This window comes from Pan troglodytes, chromosome 5 (assembly GCF_028858775.2).
Source record: "Pan troglodytes isolate AG18354 chromosome 5, NHGRI_mPanTro3-v2.0_pri, whole genome shotgun sequence".
In the NCBI taxonomy this organism is placed as follows: Eukaryota; Metazoa; Chordata; class Mammalia; order Primates; family Hominidae; genus Pan; species Pan troglodytes.
This window is the reverse complement of record NC_072403.2, coordinates 123,089,609-123,107,887: the sequence shown is the minus strand read 5'-3', so window position 1 is coordinate 123,107,887 and position 18,279 is coordinate 123,089,609. Positions and strand designations below refer to the sequence as shown.

The 18,279-nt window shown below is 38.6% G+C and overlaps 1 protein-coding gene across 3 annotated transcripts in view; it reads right to left on the bottom strand.

Annotated features, from left to right (window-relative positions):
• Positions 1-18,279, bottom strand: part of SLC16A10 (solute carrier family 16 member 10) — a 139,780-nt gene that overhangs the window by 33,387 nt on the left and 88,114 nt on the right. For all 3 annotated transcript variants that reach the window (XM_063812639.1, XM_001156832.7, XM_016956166.4), the window contains 2 exons: positions 16,835-16,979; positions 11,986-12,439 (listed from right to left, as the gene is read on the bottom strand). In XM_063812639.1, coding sequence (XP_063668709.1) covers positions 11,986-12,439; positions 16,835-16,979 — 599 coding nt within the window. The remainder of the gene's footprint in view (positions 1-11,985; positions 12,440-16,834; positions 16,980-18,279) is intronic.

The following is an 18,279-nucleotide window of genomic DNA, read 5'->3' as shown; positions in this document are numbered from 1 at the left end:
TGGAACTGTGAGTCCATTAAACCTCTTTTTCTTCCTAAATTACCCGGTCTCGGGTAAGTCTTTATTAGCAGTGTGAAAACAGACTAATGCAGTATATGAAGAAAAAACAATGATTGGGTCCTACAGCAAAGTATGCAAGACATTTTCATTTTTGATATGCAGATTTTTAATAATACATCAATTAAAAATAAGTTGGATAAAAAAATCCAACTCTTGATTGGCCTTAGAGACTTGAGAAATTCTGTTATAGGCCTCCCAAGGGCAATAGAAAGCTGTCTTATTTTTGTACCTTCAAAGTACCTTATACTACCCTTTACCCAAAGGATGTACTTACTATCAGCTTTTCAATGAGGTTGTCCCTGACTGGCCAAAGTTGTCTCTTACCATCTCTTACCATCACCTTCCATCTCAATTTGTTTCCTTTGAAGAAAATATCACTATTTGAAAACTACTTTGTTTCTTTATGAATTTACTTGTTTATTGAGCTGTGTATGAGAAAGTATCTGTTCTTAGCATCGTATCCCCACATCTAGAATGTCTATGGCACGCAATAGATACTCAAATGAATGCCTGAATCTGCTTAACTGATTTATAATTAGAGCAAGTCAAACAACAATAATTAAGGTTGCCATTAGAATAAACTGGAAATCTATTCTAATGGCAACTCTGTTACTTAACTGGGCAACCTTAGGCAAACCTTTTAAACCTCTCTGAGCCTCAATGTTCTTATCTATTAGTAGAAGAACCACTATTAGCACTGCTTTCCTTATAAAAGGTTACCATGAGAGTTGAATCAGAAAATGTATATGTGCATAAATATCTTCATAGCCTTTTTGGAAGTTAATTGTGAAGGGAATGAATGAGTGAATAAAGGAAACATTTCCAGGCCACATAACAACAACAAAAATACAAGAAATACATATAGGGATTGAGAGTAAATTTAATCAGCACAAATGAATCTCAGTGGGTAAATTATCATATTTAGATTAATAAAGGCTGAGTACAGTGGCTCATGCCTGTGATCCCAGCACTTGGGAAGGCTGAGACAGGAGGATCACTTGACACCAGGAGTTCAAGGCCAGCCTAAGCAACATAGCAAGAGCCTGTCTCTAAATATATATATATATCCTTGTGTCAAGGAAATGTTATAACCCTATTTTTGGATGAAAAATAGAAAAACAAAATTACTTAAATTTGAAAGTCTTGAAGAAAAAGCAAAGTGATTACTCTTTATTTTGCAAAGTAGCAAAGCATTCTGCAAAGTAGCAAAGCATTCTGCATAGTTAAGAAAAAGGAAAAAGGAAAGAAGGGAGGGAGGGAAGAAAGAAGGAAGGGAGGAAGGGAGGAAGGGAGGGAGAGAGGGAGAGAGGGAGAGAGGGAGAGAGGGAGAGAGAAAGTAAATGAAACTTTTAAACCCTAGTATTTAAGACTCTAGGCTAAAAACAAAATTAACATTTTAAGCCTTTCTATTTTAATTGGTTGCAGTGCTAAGACTGAGATAGGGCAACTCTTCAGTTACATAACTCCATTTTAAATAAATAAAAAAGTTTCCAGCACTCTGTAACCATCATCCACCAGGCTGGGGACATGTAACGGGGCCCAAGACTCTGCTTCTGTCAGAACCTTATAGTGAACAGAGATAAACACAACCAACCAACAAAGATAAACCAACCAACATGAAGGAGAGGTCACCTTCAGCAGCCCATTCCTGGCCCAGTGTACAGTGAACTTTGGTTTATAAGGATACTACTGTGAGCCTTGCATTGTCAGGGACAATCTGCCGCATAACAACCTTGTCCCTGAGCTCCAAATAGATCCATGAAAGAAAGACAACAAAGCCAGTTGCCATTGCTCTTGGCAACTCTGAGAAAATGGATCATGTCAAAATGGCAAAGCAACCTCCTGATTGGGAAATGAACCCTATGAGTTGACCAGGGTTAGGACAGAAACTAATTTCACTCCTCTAATAATTTTGTTTCTACATACACATTCTGTTTCTATGTACATATTTACAGGCTGGGCTGTAATAAGCTTCCATTTATTTTCCATGGATGTTCTTGGGTATTACACCCAGTTCTTTTATAACTGTGGCTTTTGGCAAGCAACTTAACTATTCCATGCCTTAGTTCCTTTACCTTTCTTTTTTTGTAGGGCAGGGGGAGGAGTGCAACTACCTGATCTGTACAATGCCTTTCAGGTCCTAAGTTAATGTTATACTTTTTTGGCAGGCACTTAAGTATTTTATTTAAAAGCCACACGTTTAAGAAGACCCAAGCTCAAGCCCTGGCTGCACCATGTACCATCCTTGCAACCCTGAGCAAGTTGTTTCGCCACCCCAAATCTGGTTCTTTTCTTGCTAGATAGAAGCCCTGATATTGCCCATTTCACACAGTGGTCCTGAGACTCCAATGAGAGATAATGTGGAAGCATCTTGTAGACTAAAATGTTAATAAAAATGTTAACTAAAATGTTAAATCAAAAAGAAATGCGGGAAATAAATGTTGTATTTGTCTAAAAGAAACCTGTGGTTTTCAAAGCACGCCATTGCATGGGTTGGAGGATTGGGCAAAAATCTTAAACTATGCTCTGAAGACTAGATGTTGCCACTGTTCTTACCATTTTACTTCAAAAAAGCATCAGTTCAATTTAACATGGATACAGAGATACAGGGATTGCATAACAGAGATACAGGGATTGCATAACAGAGATATAGGGATTCCATGTTTGCAATTATACACCTCCAATTTGGTGCACATTGCCCTTTAAATGAGCACTTTTACAATATGTTATGAGGGAATATAAACTTTCTAATTACAAGTAAGCTGCCCAAGGGGAGAGGGGCAAAAGAGCCAGAGATATAATGATAGGGATAGAAAGTGGGGAAAGCATAGGGGGAAATAGATGCTACATGGGCAGCTGAGGGTTAACACATCAGCAATGTACAGCCCCTAGAACTTTGTTTGGGTGCTAAAGACCCTTCCTGATAGCATGAATACATAAGAAGGCCTGCTTACCCTTATGCTCTATGATCCTTAGAGTTAGTGACTACAAGGGCTTCTCCCAAAGGATGCCCTAGATGTTGAAGGTAAGAAATGTACTCTCAATGGATCAGACAACTCTCTCCACAACCCACAGCCACCTTGTAAATGTCAGGCAAAAGCCATTTAGTATAGCCTCACAAGGGGAAGATTCTTCAAATTAAGATTTCTATTTCTATTCATCCCATATCAAAACAATTTATTTTCTAGTTGATATAAAAACATGAAAGGACCCTTATCTAATTGGCTAATTTAGGTTCCTCAAACTTGAACAAACTTTAATTTTATTAATCCAAGGATTTGAGACATGCCAATGTCCATATTAGAAATGAAATTTGAGATGATTCAAAGTATACTGCATTTTATCAAATAAAACCTGAGACACATGCAAAACAAAATGAAAAACCTAGTGAAGGCCAGATGCAGTGGCTTGCACCTGTAATCCCAGTGCTTTGGCAGGGAGCCAAGGCAGGAGGATTGTTTGAGCACAGAAGTTTGAGACCAGCCTGGGCAATGTGGTGAGAACCCCATCTCTACAAAAAATTAAAAATTAGCCATGTGTGGTGGTGTGCACCTGTGGTCCTAGCTACTTGGGAGGCTGAGGTGGGAGGACTGCTTGAGCCCAGGAGGTCGAAGCTACAGTGAGGTGTGATTGAACCCCTGCATACCAGCCTGGACAAGAAAGTGAGACCCTGTCTTAAAAAAAAAAAAAAACCCCACTGGTGAAATTTACACATTAACAGGAGGGAACAGTTTTCCAACACACTAATTCTTTAGAGCTCTCTCAGGAGACTAATGATCCACCAGTGGCCTCGGAGCATTTATATGTGACTAAATTTCAAGCAGTTTACCTTTTTCCATTTTCCTACAATAGTATTTATGTTAATCAAATAAAGGATAGATCTTGCTATAAATTTGTACATGTCCATTTTTGTTCTTCTGCTATGCTTAATGTTTACTGTAGAAAGCAAAATTGAACACAAAGCTATGTATGGTCCATGTTCTGCTTGTCACAGGTTGTGAAAAGTAACTGCATGGCCTCAGTTTTCTCATATTCAAAATGTACTTGAGATCAAAAGAGAAGTTGGGGCTGAAAATAAGGGTATAGATATTTTCTCATTCCCATTAATTATATCAAAACAAAAGCTGGTTTCCTCCAGAGTTTTCTCCCTGGCTGTGAAGCATGCTCTGAGTGCTGGAACAGCTCAACATGGCCTCTGTTCTTCGTTCTGAGAGAACAGAAGGGAAACGTGCAAAGCAATCTTTGGTGTAGGCCCAGTATGGCTGAAAATAGCAGCACTCCTATCTCTGGATTAGCAATGAAGGAATGCAGACTCCTTCATAAAAAGAGTATATTTCAGACATATTTGTCTGAAACCTGTGTTCAAATCCCAGCTTTAAGCATAATGCGAATGGCTTTGAACAAGCACAGCTTTGCAGAATTGTTTCCTTGGCTCTAAGTATGTGTTATTTATTACACTCATCCTTGTGGTGGTTCTGTGAGATTTTGGGGAAGTGCTTGACACATAATCAATTCTTGGCAAATGTTACATGAATCTCCCTCTGAGGAAGCCACAGAGAGATGAAGGCTTGTATGCTGTTCCTATTTGCGTGGCTCAGCGCCCTTAGCTCTGGCTTGGAGCAGTACTGCTGCTCTGACCACAGTGTAAATGGAGGTGCTCTGCCTAGCAAGGTCTAATAGCTACATTCCAGTGTTGATTGACCCTTGGCAGCATCTGGCACTACTCAAAGCTAAAAAATACCTTTTGAGGTTTACATGCTCCCTGTACTGACTTATTAGCCTCAAATTTTCATTTCTGGTTTAAAAGTACAATTCATGGCCAGGGGCGGTGGTTAATGCCTATAACCCAGCACTTTGGGAGGCCGAGGCAGACAGATCACCTGAGGTCAGGAGTTTGAGACCAACCTGGCCAACATGGTGAAACCCATCTCTACCAAAAATACAAAAATTAGTCAGGCGTGGTGGCAGGTACCTGTAATCCCAGCTACTCGGGAGGCTGAGGCAGAAGAATCGCTTGAACCCAGGAGGTGAAGGTTGCAGTGAGCCGAGAGCATGCCGCTGCACCCCAGCCTGGGCGACAGAATGAGACTCAGTCTCAAAAAAAAAAAAAAAAATCATTTCCAATTACTAGTGGACTTGAAGTTCATCTAATTGCCCTGCTAGCAAGCAAATGATCTGTCTGTCTTGAACCATAGCATCAGGTAAATGGGATCTTCCTACCAGGTCAAAGTTTCTTTTGAGAACAGTCAATTACTATCTGCCACAAAGTCAACCCACTTATAAGGGAGTTTTTAAAAAACAGGCTAATGAATACATATTTTACAGATTTCAATATGAGTCAGTCATCTTCTTGACAGAGAACCATGTGGATCTAAAATTTAAAAACTGAAATTTGACCCAATGATATGGTCTAGAGTCAAAGAACACAGGTACTAAGTAGCTGATTTTCAATCTGAGTAGCAGGGGAGAGAGATGAGAGTAACTGAAACTACATCATCAGCTTCAGATTGGAGATAGAGCATTTCATGCCAATGAGAAAAGTTACCATCATTTTTGGTAACTTCATTATCATTGTCACTGTCATTCTTCGGCATTTATCATTGTCATATTTGGCATTTATCATTGTCATATTTGGCATTTATCAGTTATCTCACGAGGCCCTATGCTCAATGCTCGACCAAAGCTATGCAGACCTGAGGCCTGGTTATGGTTCTGCATCCTGCATCCTATTCTTAAACACACCACTCCAGACTCTTTGAGATTTTTCAGTGGGTACTGAAGACACAGTTACTTGAGGGACCAGAAATTTCTTCTATTTATCTTAAAATTTCAGCAAAGGCATAAGTGAATCAGAGCAAAACACACCAACTCTCTCCTCCATCAATGGACAGCATTACTGATTACTCAATTATTCTGAGGTTTCCTTAGTTTGAGCTTATTTGTTGAATAAGTATTGAATAAATATTAATAACACCATGTCCTGCAAGTACAGAATGTGAAAAATCATTATGGCATCAAAGTAGAGAATTTTAAAGATCCAAATGATGAAAAAATGAACATTACTTATACAGTGTCACTTTAGACTCACCCAGAATATATTTAGTCATTCAACAAATATTTGAGCACCCAGTGTGTGCTAGGCACTGCGCTAGATGCTCGGGATCTACCACTGAATGAAATAGATCCTTACCCTTGTGGTGTTTACATTCTAGCAGACGTGTAAATATACGGATAGTAAGCAATGACTACAATAAAGAAGTAAAATAGATAATGTTAGAAAGTATTAAGTGCTACAAAAAAAGAAAAGGAGTAATAGGAGGGGTTTGGGAATACTCGGGGGAAAAGGGACACAGGAAGTTTCAAGCAGGTAGTCAGAGTGAGCCCCATTAAAAGGCGAATGGCAGAAGCAGAGTGGGCAAGGGACAGGGATGGAAGCTCGGAGAGGTAGTGGGGGCCAGATTGTGAAGGACCGTGTAGGCCACTGTAAGGATATTGGTTTTTACTCTTAGAGAAATGGGAAGCCATTGAAGGATTCTGAGCAGAGTGACTTATGTTTAGAAAGAATGCCTGTGGCTTCTTCACAGAGAACAAACTCCGCAGGGCAGAGAAGGAACAGAGACACCAGTTAGGAGGCTCTGGCAGTGATCCAGGCTAGGGGTACGTGGTAGCCTGGGCTAAGGTATGAGTAGTGAGGATGGTGAGAGGTGGTCAGATCCTGGATATATTTTGAAAGAAAAGCCACCAGGATTTCTTCACTGGATCAGGACTATGGTGTGCAAGAAAGAAGAGCCAAGGATGACTCCAAAGTTTCGAGTCTGATCAACTGAAAGGGTGGAATTGCCAACTCCTGAGATGAGGATGGCTGGGGGCAGAGTAAGTTTTAAGGGGTAAGATCAAGACCTCAGGGTTAGACAGGGTAAGTCTGAAACACCTAGCAGTTACCCAAGTGGAGATGTTAAGTAAGCAGCTGGATATACAGCTCTGGTGGAGGATTCAGGGAAAAGGTCTGGACCAGAATTATAAATTTGAAGTCATTGACATATACGTGATGTATGAACTTAGGAGACTGGATGAAACCACCACTAGAATACATGGAGAAAAAGATCAGGGGACAAGCCCTAGGACATGCTGATATTCAGGGGTCAGTGGGAAAAAGAAGAAGTGAGCAAAGAAACTAAGGAGGAGTGATGTGGAGGTAGGCAGAAAACCAAGAGAGTTTATGCTCCTGAAAGCTAAATGAGAGGAGTCAGAGGAGCCGTTAAAAAGAAAAAAAAAAAAAAAAAAGAAACCCAGAGGCCAGGCGTGGTGGCTCACACCCGTAATCCCAGCATTTTGGGAGGCCAAGATGGGTGGATCACCTGAGGTCAGGAGTTCGGGACCAGCCTGGCCAATGTGGCAAAACCCTGTCTCTACTAAAAATACAAAAAATTAAGTCAGGTGTGGTGGCAGGCGCCTGTAATCCCAGCTACTAGGGAGGTTGAGGCAGGAGAATCACTTGAATCCGGGAAGTGGAGGTTGCAGTGAGCCGGGATTGCACCACTGCACTCCAGCCTGGGAGACAGAGCAAGACTCCGTCTCAAAAAAAACGAAAACGAAAACAAAACAAAACAAAAAAAGATTCCAGAAAACAAAACAAAACAACTCTCAGGCAAAAGGGGCAATTCATAAAAACTGACACAGCTGCTACTAGGAATCGTTTTTAGAAAGTTAGGCCTCATCTAAATTGATCTATAAGATTTGTATCCTTCTAAAAAAGATTTTAAGTGGGAAGGCCTAAAAGAGAGGTAAATTTAGCTTCGAGGAGGCAATCTAATTCTTCTTTTTGAAACGTCAACTACGAGAAGATCAAACCTCCAACCTCACTTTGAAAGCAAGCTACATATTCTCTCTCAAATCATCATGTACAATCTAATAAGATCTTAGAATTTTTAACATAGCAATAAGAGCACTCCGTTGTATTTCTGAATCTTCAAAGACCTAAACTGGTTAGTTCCCTAGTTGATCAAAGATCAGATTTGTACACAAAATCTCATGCTCAAGGCCCAACTCCAATGCTATGAAACTTTTTAAAATCACTTTTCCAAATAGGTATTATCTTTCTCCTTTCAAAATTTACTTCTATCTCAAGTTGGCAATCACATTGCCTTACATTAAAATAACTCCCATTTTTATGCCAGAACTGAGGTAGATGTTTCACATACATTTTATTTAATCCTCACAACTCTGCAAAATTGGGTTTATCTCCATAGATGAGGAAACTGATGCTTACAGAGGATGCCCAAGGTTATGCAACTAGTAAGAAACAAAACCTGAATTTAAATCCAGATCTGTCTTACTTCAGAACCTTTTTTTTTTTTTTTTTTTTTTTTTTTTTGAGATGGAGTTTCACTCTTGTCACCCAGGCTGGAGTGCAATGGCGCGGTCTCAGCTCACTGCAACCTCCACCTCCCAAGTTCAAGCGATTCTCCTGCCTTAGCCTCCTGAGTAGCTGAGATTACAGGTGCAAGCAATCACGTCCAGCTAATTTTTGTACTTTTAGTAGAGACAGGGTTTCACCATGTTGGCCAGGCTGGTCACAAATTCCTGACCTCTGGTGATCCACCTGCCTTGGCCTCCCAAAGTGCTGGGATTACAGGGGTGAGCCACCGCACCAGGCCCAGAACCTTCACTTTTAAACCACTATACAATACTGCCTCTTACATAAAAGTACTACAGTAATAATTATCAGTCACTATTTCTGTGACCTCGAACAAGTTACTTCTTTATTTATTATCTGTTTTTTAGAGACAGAGTCTTGCTCTGTTACCCAGGCTGGCATGCAGTGGCACAATCATAGCACACCACAGCGTTGAACTCCTGGGCTCCAGCAATCCTCCTGCCTCAGCCTCCTGAGTAGTTAGGACTACAGGTGTGTACCACCACATCTGGCTCTTTATTTCTTCACCTTCCATATTTAAAAGGCTGCCACTAGGAGGAGGAGACAAATAAATTAAAAATTGTTCAATCTGTTCCTCCTTTAGAATACTTTATAATTTTTTTTAGAGATAGGGTCTTACTCAGTCACCCAGGCTGGAGTGCAGTCACACCATCATGGCTCACTGCAGCCTTGACCTCCTGGGCTCATGCGATCCTTCCACCCCAGCCTCCCAAGTAGCTGGGACCACAGGCATGCACCACCATGCCCAGATAATTTTTTAAAATTACTTTTTGTAGAGATGGAATCTCACTATGTTGCTCAAGCTGGTCTTGAACTGCTGGGCTCAAGTGATCCTTCCACCTCATTCTCCCAAAGTGGCGAGATTATAGGCATGAGCCACTGTGCCTGGCTGAGCAAGTTATTTAATCTTTCCGGGCCTTAGTCTTCCCTTCCATGAAATAAAGAGGATACACCACAGGTACTGCATTGTTGTGAATATTAAATGAGAGAATGTATGTAAAAGTGCTTTATAAACTGTAGCCATTTTTAATTACATGTACTAGGTTTATGCTCCTTCAGAGCAAATTTTTACGTCTCATATATGTGTCCCCTCAACAGTCAATAAAGGGTTTAGTAGGAATTGAACATCATCTACTTTACTAGTCTTTTGAAGGATATGAGACACCTTTTCCCTGTATAAGGAGGAAACTAGTGTCCCATTCCTGGTTAAGTATCCATAATTCAAACCTTAAATTACAACAAAGTGACAAACTCAGTACATAACCAAAGAGGAGATTTAAACACCTGTATGGCATTTAGCTATCTGATCTTTCCTCTACCGTGCTGCATTCGGTGCCATAAGGGGCACCATTATGAGAAAGAGAAAATCTCAAATGAACAATGTCAACATATTTTGTAAGAAAACATGCCTGGAAGAAGGGAAAGCAGAAAAAAGGCATGGTTTATTAACAGAATTAACAGAGACTTTATTGTTCTGTGCACCATCTGATTTGCCATCTCCTGATCACAAAAGTATCTATAACATTGTCTAACTCACCTTCCACTATGAAATTTGATTTACCTGAAGAAATAACATGTTTATTAAATTTCCTTAGGCATACTCATTTTTCCCCTAATAAGATGGACACATTTGGTAATATATCCAGGGAAGTGGCCCAATATGCTATTAAGACTGTAGACTGATTTTGCTACCAGGTAAGCACAGTGGAAGAGAACTAACTCCTGCTCTGCTGTTTACTGACATGTAATTCTTGGAAAATCACTTAACGTCTCTATTAACAATAGATCTGTTTTTCAGTCTGTAAAATTGGAGCTAATATTTATTTTATCTGCTTTACTGGTTTATTGTGAAAGTCAAATGAAGTAATATATGTGAAATTAATTTACAAATTATAAATATATAACCAAAAATAACTAGACAGTCATCTACCACTTTTCCTTTGGTAAATGTCTAGTATTAGCAAAGCTGAGTTATGATTTCTCTAGGTGTGTTCACGTGGTAGTACCAAAGATAATTTTTTTTTTAAAGCTGGGTGTGGTGGCTTGCACCTGTAATCCTAGCTGAGGCAGGAGGGCTGCTTGAAGCCAGCCTGAGCAACTTAACAAGACCCTGTCTGGAAAAAAGAAAAAAAAGAAAAAGAATTTCTACTCATCTTTTTGAGAAAGGACACAATAAATGTTCTCTTGACTACAGAAGCTATGAAAGAGGTTGGTTGGTAAAGTTAATCCTGTCACAACAGATCTATATTCCAGGAAACTTACCTTAAGTTGGTTCAGCTATACTTTCCTAATAGTATGAAAATGGACTATCAGATCAGGATGTAGCCTGATAGTCCATAAATCAGTTATATTTATACTTATTTCTTAACTAAAGAAAAATTGCACAAATCTCCAAAAGTAGACTGTAAGCTAGAAAAAAATCCAAGTTCACAAACATACAAATATGTGTGCCAATGCCATTTTTATCATTTACGGTGAATTGTAAATACATTTTCAGCCACAAAAGAAAAAAGGAAGAAACATAATGAACACTTTTGAACAAACGTTGCCAGGGGCAGATACTTTAGACACTGCTTCTTCCTTCTTTTTTTTTTTTTCCTTCCCCAGGTAGGGATGAAGTCTCCTTATGTTGCCCACGCTGGTCTTGAACTCCTGCATCAGCCCCCCAAAGTGGTGGGATTACAGGCGTGAGGCACCAACCCCAGTCTAGACATTAATTATTCGTATTTCAGTATAACAAAGCTGAATTTTGCCTTTGAAATAGAAATAAACAATATAAGCTTCTTGAGCACTTGAAATCCTAATTTCCTATAAAACCATAGTTCTCTTTCCTCATTTAGATCTTGAGTAACTTTTCTCAGATATTCCTCTGAATAGAATTCCCATTTTCCCAGAAGTGTACCACAAGTAGATGTAATGTTGCTTTGTATCAACATCATGGCTTTTTTGCTAATTACCTACACCCTTCGGATGAAAAACAATTTACTTATGTAGCAAAATCATAGCACTAGCTTTGTCCCTGATAAAAGCCATATGAAGAAAAAGAGACCTATCAAATGTTTTATATTGAATGTAATTTGTTCCACTATTTTAGCCTTCCTTTTAAAAAATATTGTGTTTGTTTGGGGACTTTTATTTTATTTTTAGAGGTAGAGTCTCTCTATGTTGTCTAGGCTGGATTCGAACTCCTGGGCTCAAGTGATCTTCCTGCCTCAGCTTAGTATCTGGGACCATAGACAGGCACCATGGTGTCTGGCTGGGTTTGCGGGGTTTTTAAAATACCAAAGCACACTATGAAACATACTCTCTCTGTTTAGTGGTCTGATGGATGTGCTGACATTGTCTTGAGAGACCTTTCATTTCAAGAATACCCAAATTACAACCAGGATAATGTTTGAGGCCAACTTTAACTCGACCTAACTTTCTCTTCAAAGAAGTTTTTCTTTATTAAATAGTAATATTCATGATCAGTGAAGGAGCATACTCACCAAGTGAACATAAGGCACAAAGTATCCAAAAAGTGCAAGTGGTATTCCAACTGCCCACACTGCATAAGCTGTCACCTTGAAGATGGCAAAATTGAAAATTTTTTTTGGAGGACTGAACTTTTTCCTGGAAAAGAGGGAGAATCCGCTACCTCCACTCTCTTTATCTTTGGTACTGGTAGCAAGAGGTCGGTAAGTAAAGCCAGCCAGAAAGAGAACAAACATGAAGATGCAGAGCACCCTCAATGTGTAAAAGAGGCCCACGCTGTCAATCAGAACCCTTAAGAGCAAAGGCAGCAGGATTGTGAAGACACTGCTGCCAGCAGTGACAATGCCATTCACCAGTCCAAGGCGCTTCTTGAAATAGTGTCCCAAAATGACCAATGAAGGCTGGTATGCAAAGGAGCAGCCGCAGGCAAATATGATTCCATAGGTAAGGTACAGAGGCTCGATGGAACTGTATAAAGATGAAAAAGATGGAAAGCAGCTTTCAATATTGTTACTGTGTGCTTGGTAGAATAAAATCTTATAGTATAAGTGGGTTTTTGTTCATCAACATATTTTCTACAAGTAAAAGTTAACCAAAAAAAAAAAAAAATTAACCAAAATAGAGGGAAAAACTCAGTAAGTCAAGCATGTAGCACTAAACATATTTTAATTTAATCTGAATATGTGAAAAATAACCATTAAGGTCATCAGTGATTTTGTTCCGCCTCCTCTTTCTGTGGATTTCAGGTGACGCACACAGCACTGAGTAAGAACTGTGCTCTCCACAGCTCAGAAATAAAGGTTGGTGCCAGGAAGGGTAAAATCAACAGTGATTCAATTAACAAACCAAAAACCTAGTCTCAATGAAACATTTTTTTAAAAAGTTAGAATTAACTATGAAATCTAATTATTTCATGGAGTTTTTCCAGGTACTTACCAAACAAGGTAGTAAAAGAAAAGGCCGCATTTTATATTTTTTCCCCAAGGTTATGTCAGGAACATTTGCACAGAGGCGCAGTTGTGCCTGTTTTTGCTGGCCTAAGGGCTGTAGACCAACCTTCGCCCTGTACTGCACTGTTCTCAGTATTGTGCAAGACAACAAGAAATCATATTCTGACTACAGAAAGACTTAAATTAAGTGTATTCCTTTAGTGATCCCAGTTTGTAAGCTGTAAGGCCATGCATGTGTCAAAAGAATAATGGATTAAATAATCTTACAGTTTAACCAAATAATTGCACATTTCTTAGGAAGATAAAGGATCATATCATTATGTTCTTTGAAACAATTATGGTAAGGAATAAAACTAGTTAAAGTTTTTTGAAAAGGCTATCAGTAGTAAAAGCAAACAATTTGTTAGAAAGTAAGATTAAAGTTGGTTAATAATTAAAATTTTGGATAATAATGCTAGTCTAGCAACATGCTGAGGTAATCACAAGGAACTCTAGAATCTGATAAAATTAAGGCATGTTGGCAATCCTCTCTCTGAGATGCCCTTCTCCCTCTATTAATCCACAGCTAGCACCACCTTCAAATCAGGCTCAAGAATCACTTCTAGGCTGTCCCAAATTAATCTCACCTCACTCTGAACACCCTTTACTGAATCTCCACTCTTTGTTTAGCCAACATATTAAGCAACTACTATGTACCAGATACGTTGTGGAAAAGAATATTAAAAATCTGGTCCTTGGCCAGACGTGGTGGCTCACACCTGTAATCCCAACACTTTGGGTGGCCAAGGCAGGAGGATGGCTTGAGACCAGTCTGGTAACGTAGCAAAACCCCATCTCTACTTAAAAAAAAAAAAAAAAAAAAAAAAATAGCTGAAATTAGCTGGGTGTGATGGCACATGCCTGTAGTCCTAGCTACTCAGGAAGCTGGGGCAGGAGGATGGCTCAAACCCAGGAATCCAGGCTGCAGTCAGCTATGATAACACCACTGCATTCTGGCCTGAGTAATAGTGAGACCCTGTCTCAAAAAAAAAAAAAAAAAATGTGGTTCTGCCTTCAAGATATTCATAGTCTGCCTTAAAGAAACAAGACATCTATCCCAAATAATAATAATATAACACAGAACAAAACAGAAATTAATACTTCATTCATTCTGTATCAGTTTTTCCACCTAAGTAGTTTTCCAGATAATTGTAACTTACTTAAAGTGCTTATTTGTTTTTATTTAACAATTTTAAAGAAAAAAAATTTAAGTCTATTATACATTTCTCTCTGCCTTCTTCAAAGTGTATATTAAAAATACTGTTCACAGCAGAATCATCAGGAACATCAGTTCCTGTACAGTGGTACCACTGTACTGTAATGCTCTCAGTTGGAAAACCACAGAGCTTCTCCCTCCTGCAGAGTGAAGTATATGAGCTTTGTGATGGTATTTGCACTACTGCTGAACCCTTTTCACTTCCAGGTTTTCCCTTCAGTAACACATGGTTCCAGTTTGTGACGTTTGGCAGCCGAATAAGTGCAATGTAAATGAGTAAGGCTGTCGGATACCAATCATATGTGCAAAAAGGATTCAGAGAAGGGACATGGGTGTGATTGACCTAAGTTGTTGGAGAAGGTTTTCCTCAGAAGGCAGAACTGGAGCTAGAGGAAAAATGGACCTGCCACTCGACCCTCAGAATCTATACCACATTTCCCCTTGCTCCTGTATCTTGCTCTCAAGTTTCAGTAGCCTTTGATCAGCAAGCTAAATAATGAAATTTAATAGAATATATGAGAATATTACATGTAGTAAGGGAATTTTGGTTTCAATAAATTTTGTTTCACTTACAGGGTAGAGAAAGAGAGACAGAACTGGGTCACATCAAAATATATGTCATAATTTTTATTGCTCAGTGGTCAGAAAAATTTGAAAAACATTGCTTTGTATGTGTGTTTTGTTAAAAAACTAGGTAGTAGATTACGTAAGTTGTCTACCTCTCAGTCCCCTCTCTACCACAACTAGAGTTGTAATACATTCGGCAAGTGGTAGAGCCACAAGCACTGACAATAGGTACCTGGAAGCTTCCAGATCAAAGAAGCTATCCGATGAGGTATTAATAACATTAATTACATTAATAATAATGTAAATATTATGTTGCTGCTAAAATAAATCATCTCATGGAATTACCTACAAGAATCTTATTCCAAACAAAACTTTTTTTCTTTAAAAAACAATTTTAGAAGAAAAAACCCATAAAGGTACTTTAAAGATGAAAATATCTATTTTCTACAAAGAAATAAATATAATTTTTAAAAATCCAAATAGAATTTCTAAATTAGATGGAAGAAAATATGAAAGAATGAGGCTCACTTTAGAGTTGAGGAAGGGATGTGTGTTGGGGGGTGGGGGGCAGCAATGAGTAAAACCAAGGATTCTGTTGATTAAATATTTAAAAATAAAAAGTCAAATGTAAATTTGACTTATTTTTCCTTAATGACCACATTAACGCTTTTCAACTAAAGCAGCATAAAGACAGCTAGGGACAGGAAAGAGGCAGGAAATGAAGATAAACCACTAAAGTAGAGACAAAGGATGGAAATCATTTTAAGAGGTTTTCTTCTTAATCACCTCCTGTTAGCCAGAGCTACATATTAAATCAGTATTTGTCTAACTGAGGATTATTCTACCAACGCAAGGGACTTACAAGGAGAACTAGAGCTGCAGGGAGAGGTGTTCCATGCAGTTATGTGCCCATCCGTTCCTTACAGTGAGTCCCTCTTCAGTGCACTGCGTCTTTTCTTCTAATACAGGAATCCCCAATCTTTTTGGCACCAGAGACCAGTTTCAGGAAGAATTTTTCCATGGATGGTGCCGGGGGAAGGCGGTTAGGGATGATTCAAGTGCATTACATTTATTGTGCACTTTATTTCTATTATTATTACATTGTAATATATAATGAAATAATTATACAACTCATCATAATGTAGAATCAGTGGGAGTCCTGGGCTTGTTTTCCTGAAACTAGACGGTCACATCTGGGTGTGACGGGAGAAAGTGACAGATCATCAGGCATTTAGATTCTCATAAGGGGAGTGCAACCTAGATCCCTCATATGTACAGTTCACAATAGGGTTTGCACTCCTAGAAGAATCTAATGCTGCCACTGATCTGACAGGAGGTGGAGCTCAGGTGGTAATGCAAGTAATGGGGAGCAGCTATAAATATAGAGGAAGCTTTGCTTACTCACCCACAGCTCACCTCCTGCTGTGCAGCCCAATTCCTAACAGGCCATGGACCCGTACCAGTCTGTGGCACAGGGGTTGGGGATCCTTATTCTAATAGATACAGGAGAAGTACATTGACATTAAGTTTTATTTTAAGGTACATTGGACCACTTCATTTTGCCATGATATTTTAAAATTTTAGCATGTTCTTTTTTTAAAGAACAGACAGGAATTCTCTACCTGGGTTGGAATAAATGGCAAAGTTTTGGTCTCATTAATAAAAATATTTCATATCAAGCCTATGAACAGCTACTTTAAAACACCACTTATTGTAACCCGTGGGCCTCAGACTGAACTGACCTTAAACTAAGGCTGCTGTTTTAGATAAATCATTGTTATAACTTGAGTGCCATTAGGATTTTTATGTGAATAGAAGAAAAAGATAAGGAGAAACATTTTTCCATGCACCAAGAAACACATATATCCTGATTGATGTCTAAGTCTTAGGCATTACAAGAAAAAAAAGCATTCAAATTCTCAAGCTCTGATTTGCTGCTATGGATAACAGTTTGTTTTATAAGTCATATTGCTTAAAGTTTTAAAAAATGAAAAGGAGGATCTTTGCTTGTAAATAGCATAGTTTCTGAAAGTAAAACTTTAAGGTATCTAACAGTTTTTAAAAAGCAACATGAAAAAACCAAGTCCTTACCTTACAAAAGAACTGGACATGAGCCCAACAAATCCAACAGCAGCACCCACGACAGCTGTTTTCCGACAACCAAATAGGTCTGTGAAGACGCTGACTATTGGGCAGCAAAAGAAAATCATCCCCATGGAGAGAGAACCTACCCATGCTGTAAAAGAGGGGAAAGCGTGGGGGGAATTATGACATGGTAAGTTATATTTGTATTTATTCCATTGATATAATACACATTTAGAAAAATTTTATTTTTAGTTTTTTTGAGTATAGTGCCTAAGCTTAGTTCTTTTGCCATGGAAATTGACTCATACACTAGTAGAATATTTGCTGACCTGGATAATAGTTACTGGGTATTTATTTTATAATCATTTATAAAACCATAGATATGTTTAATCTTTTTTTCTGAAGGTATGTTATATTTCACAATAAAAAAAATTGAGAATCAGAAGGCAGATTCCATAAAAACCCAAAAATGAAAACCAACAAGAAAGAAATATTAAATACAAATAATCATAATTCTGTGCCAAAGAAATGAGTAATCTGACTTCGCTGAGGAAATCAAGTCTGTAAGTCCTTCTAAAATATATAATAAACTAATGGAACCTAAGTGAAAATGGGCTATGGAAAAAACAGACATGAGTCATATTCCCAGCTCTACAACTACAACGTATTCTTGGTCAGGTTACTTCCCCTCTGAATGAGTTTTCTTATCTTGAAAATGGATCAAACACATACCTTTCTAGAATTATTAAAGATTAGAGAAAGTGTATATAAACTTCAGTATCTGGCACATAAGCACTTAGTAATTTAGAGTTTAACACTGATGATGACAACAAATTGTCTGTCTTGGTAGATGACCCTGAAGCTCTATGCAGCTCTGGAAGTCTCCTAGTATACTACTCTATTTTCTTAGCAAAGGAAGTTAAGCCCTATGCAAATGATCATCATTTCTAGAAATGAGTTTCATATTAAGTCCAAATGAAACTTTACCATACTAATAATTTAATTTTTTGCCTTTTTTTTTTTTTTTTTTTTTTTTTGAGAAAAGGTCTCGCTCCACTGCCCAGGCTGGAGTGCAGTGGTGCAATCTCAGCTCACTGCGATCTCGACAGCCCAGGCTCAAGCAAATTTCCCACCTCAATCTTCCAAGTAGCTAGAAGCACAGGTGTGCACCACCATGCCTGGCTAATTTTTGTACTTTTTGTAGAAACAAGGTTTTGCCAGGTTGCCCAGGCTGATCTTGAACTCCTGGGTTCAAGCGATCACCCACCTTGAGCCCAGAAATTTTTTGCCTTCTTACATTTTAAAGTATTATGAAAATTATATGTATTTTAGTCAGTCATATTTCTTTTGTGTGTGTTTCTTTTGTACAGACAGGGTCTCACTTTGCTACTCAAGCTGGTCTTGAACTCCTGGATTCCAGCAATCCTCCCACCTTGGCCTCTAAAATGCTG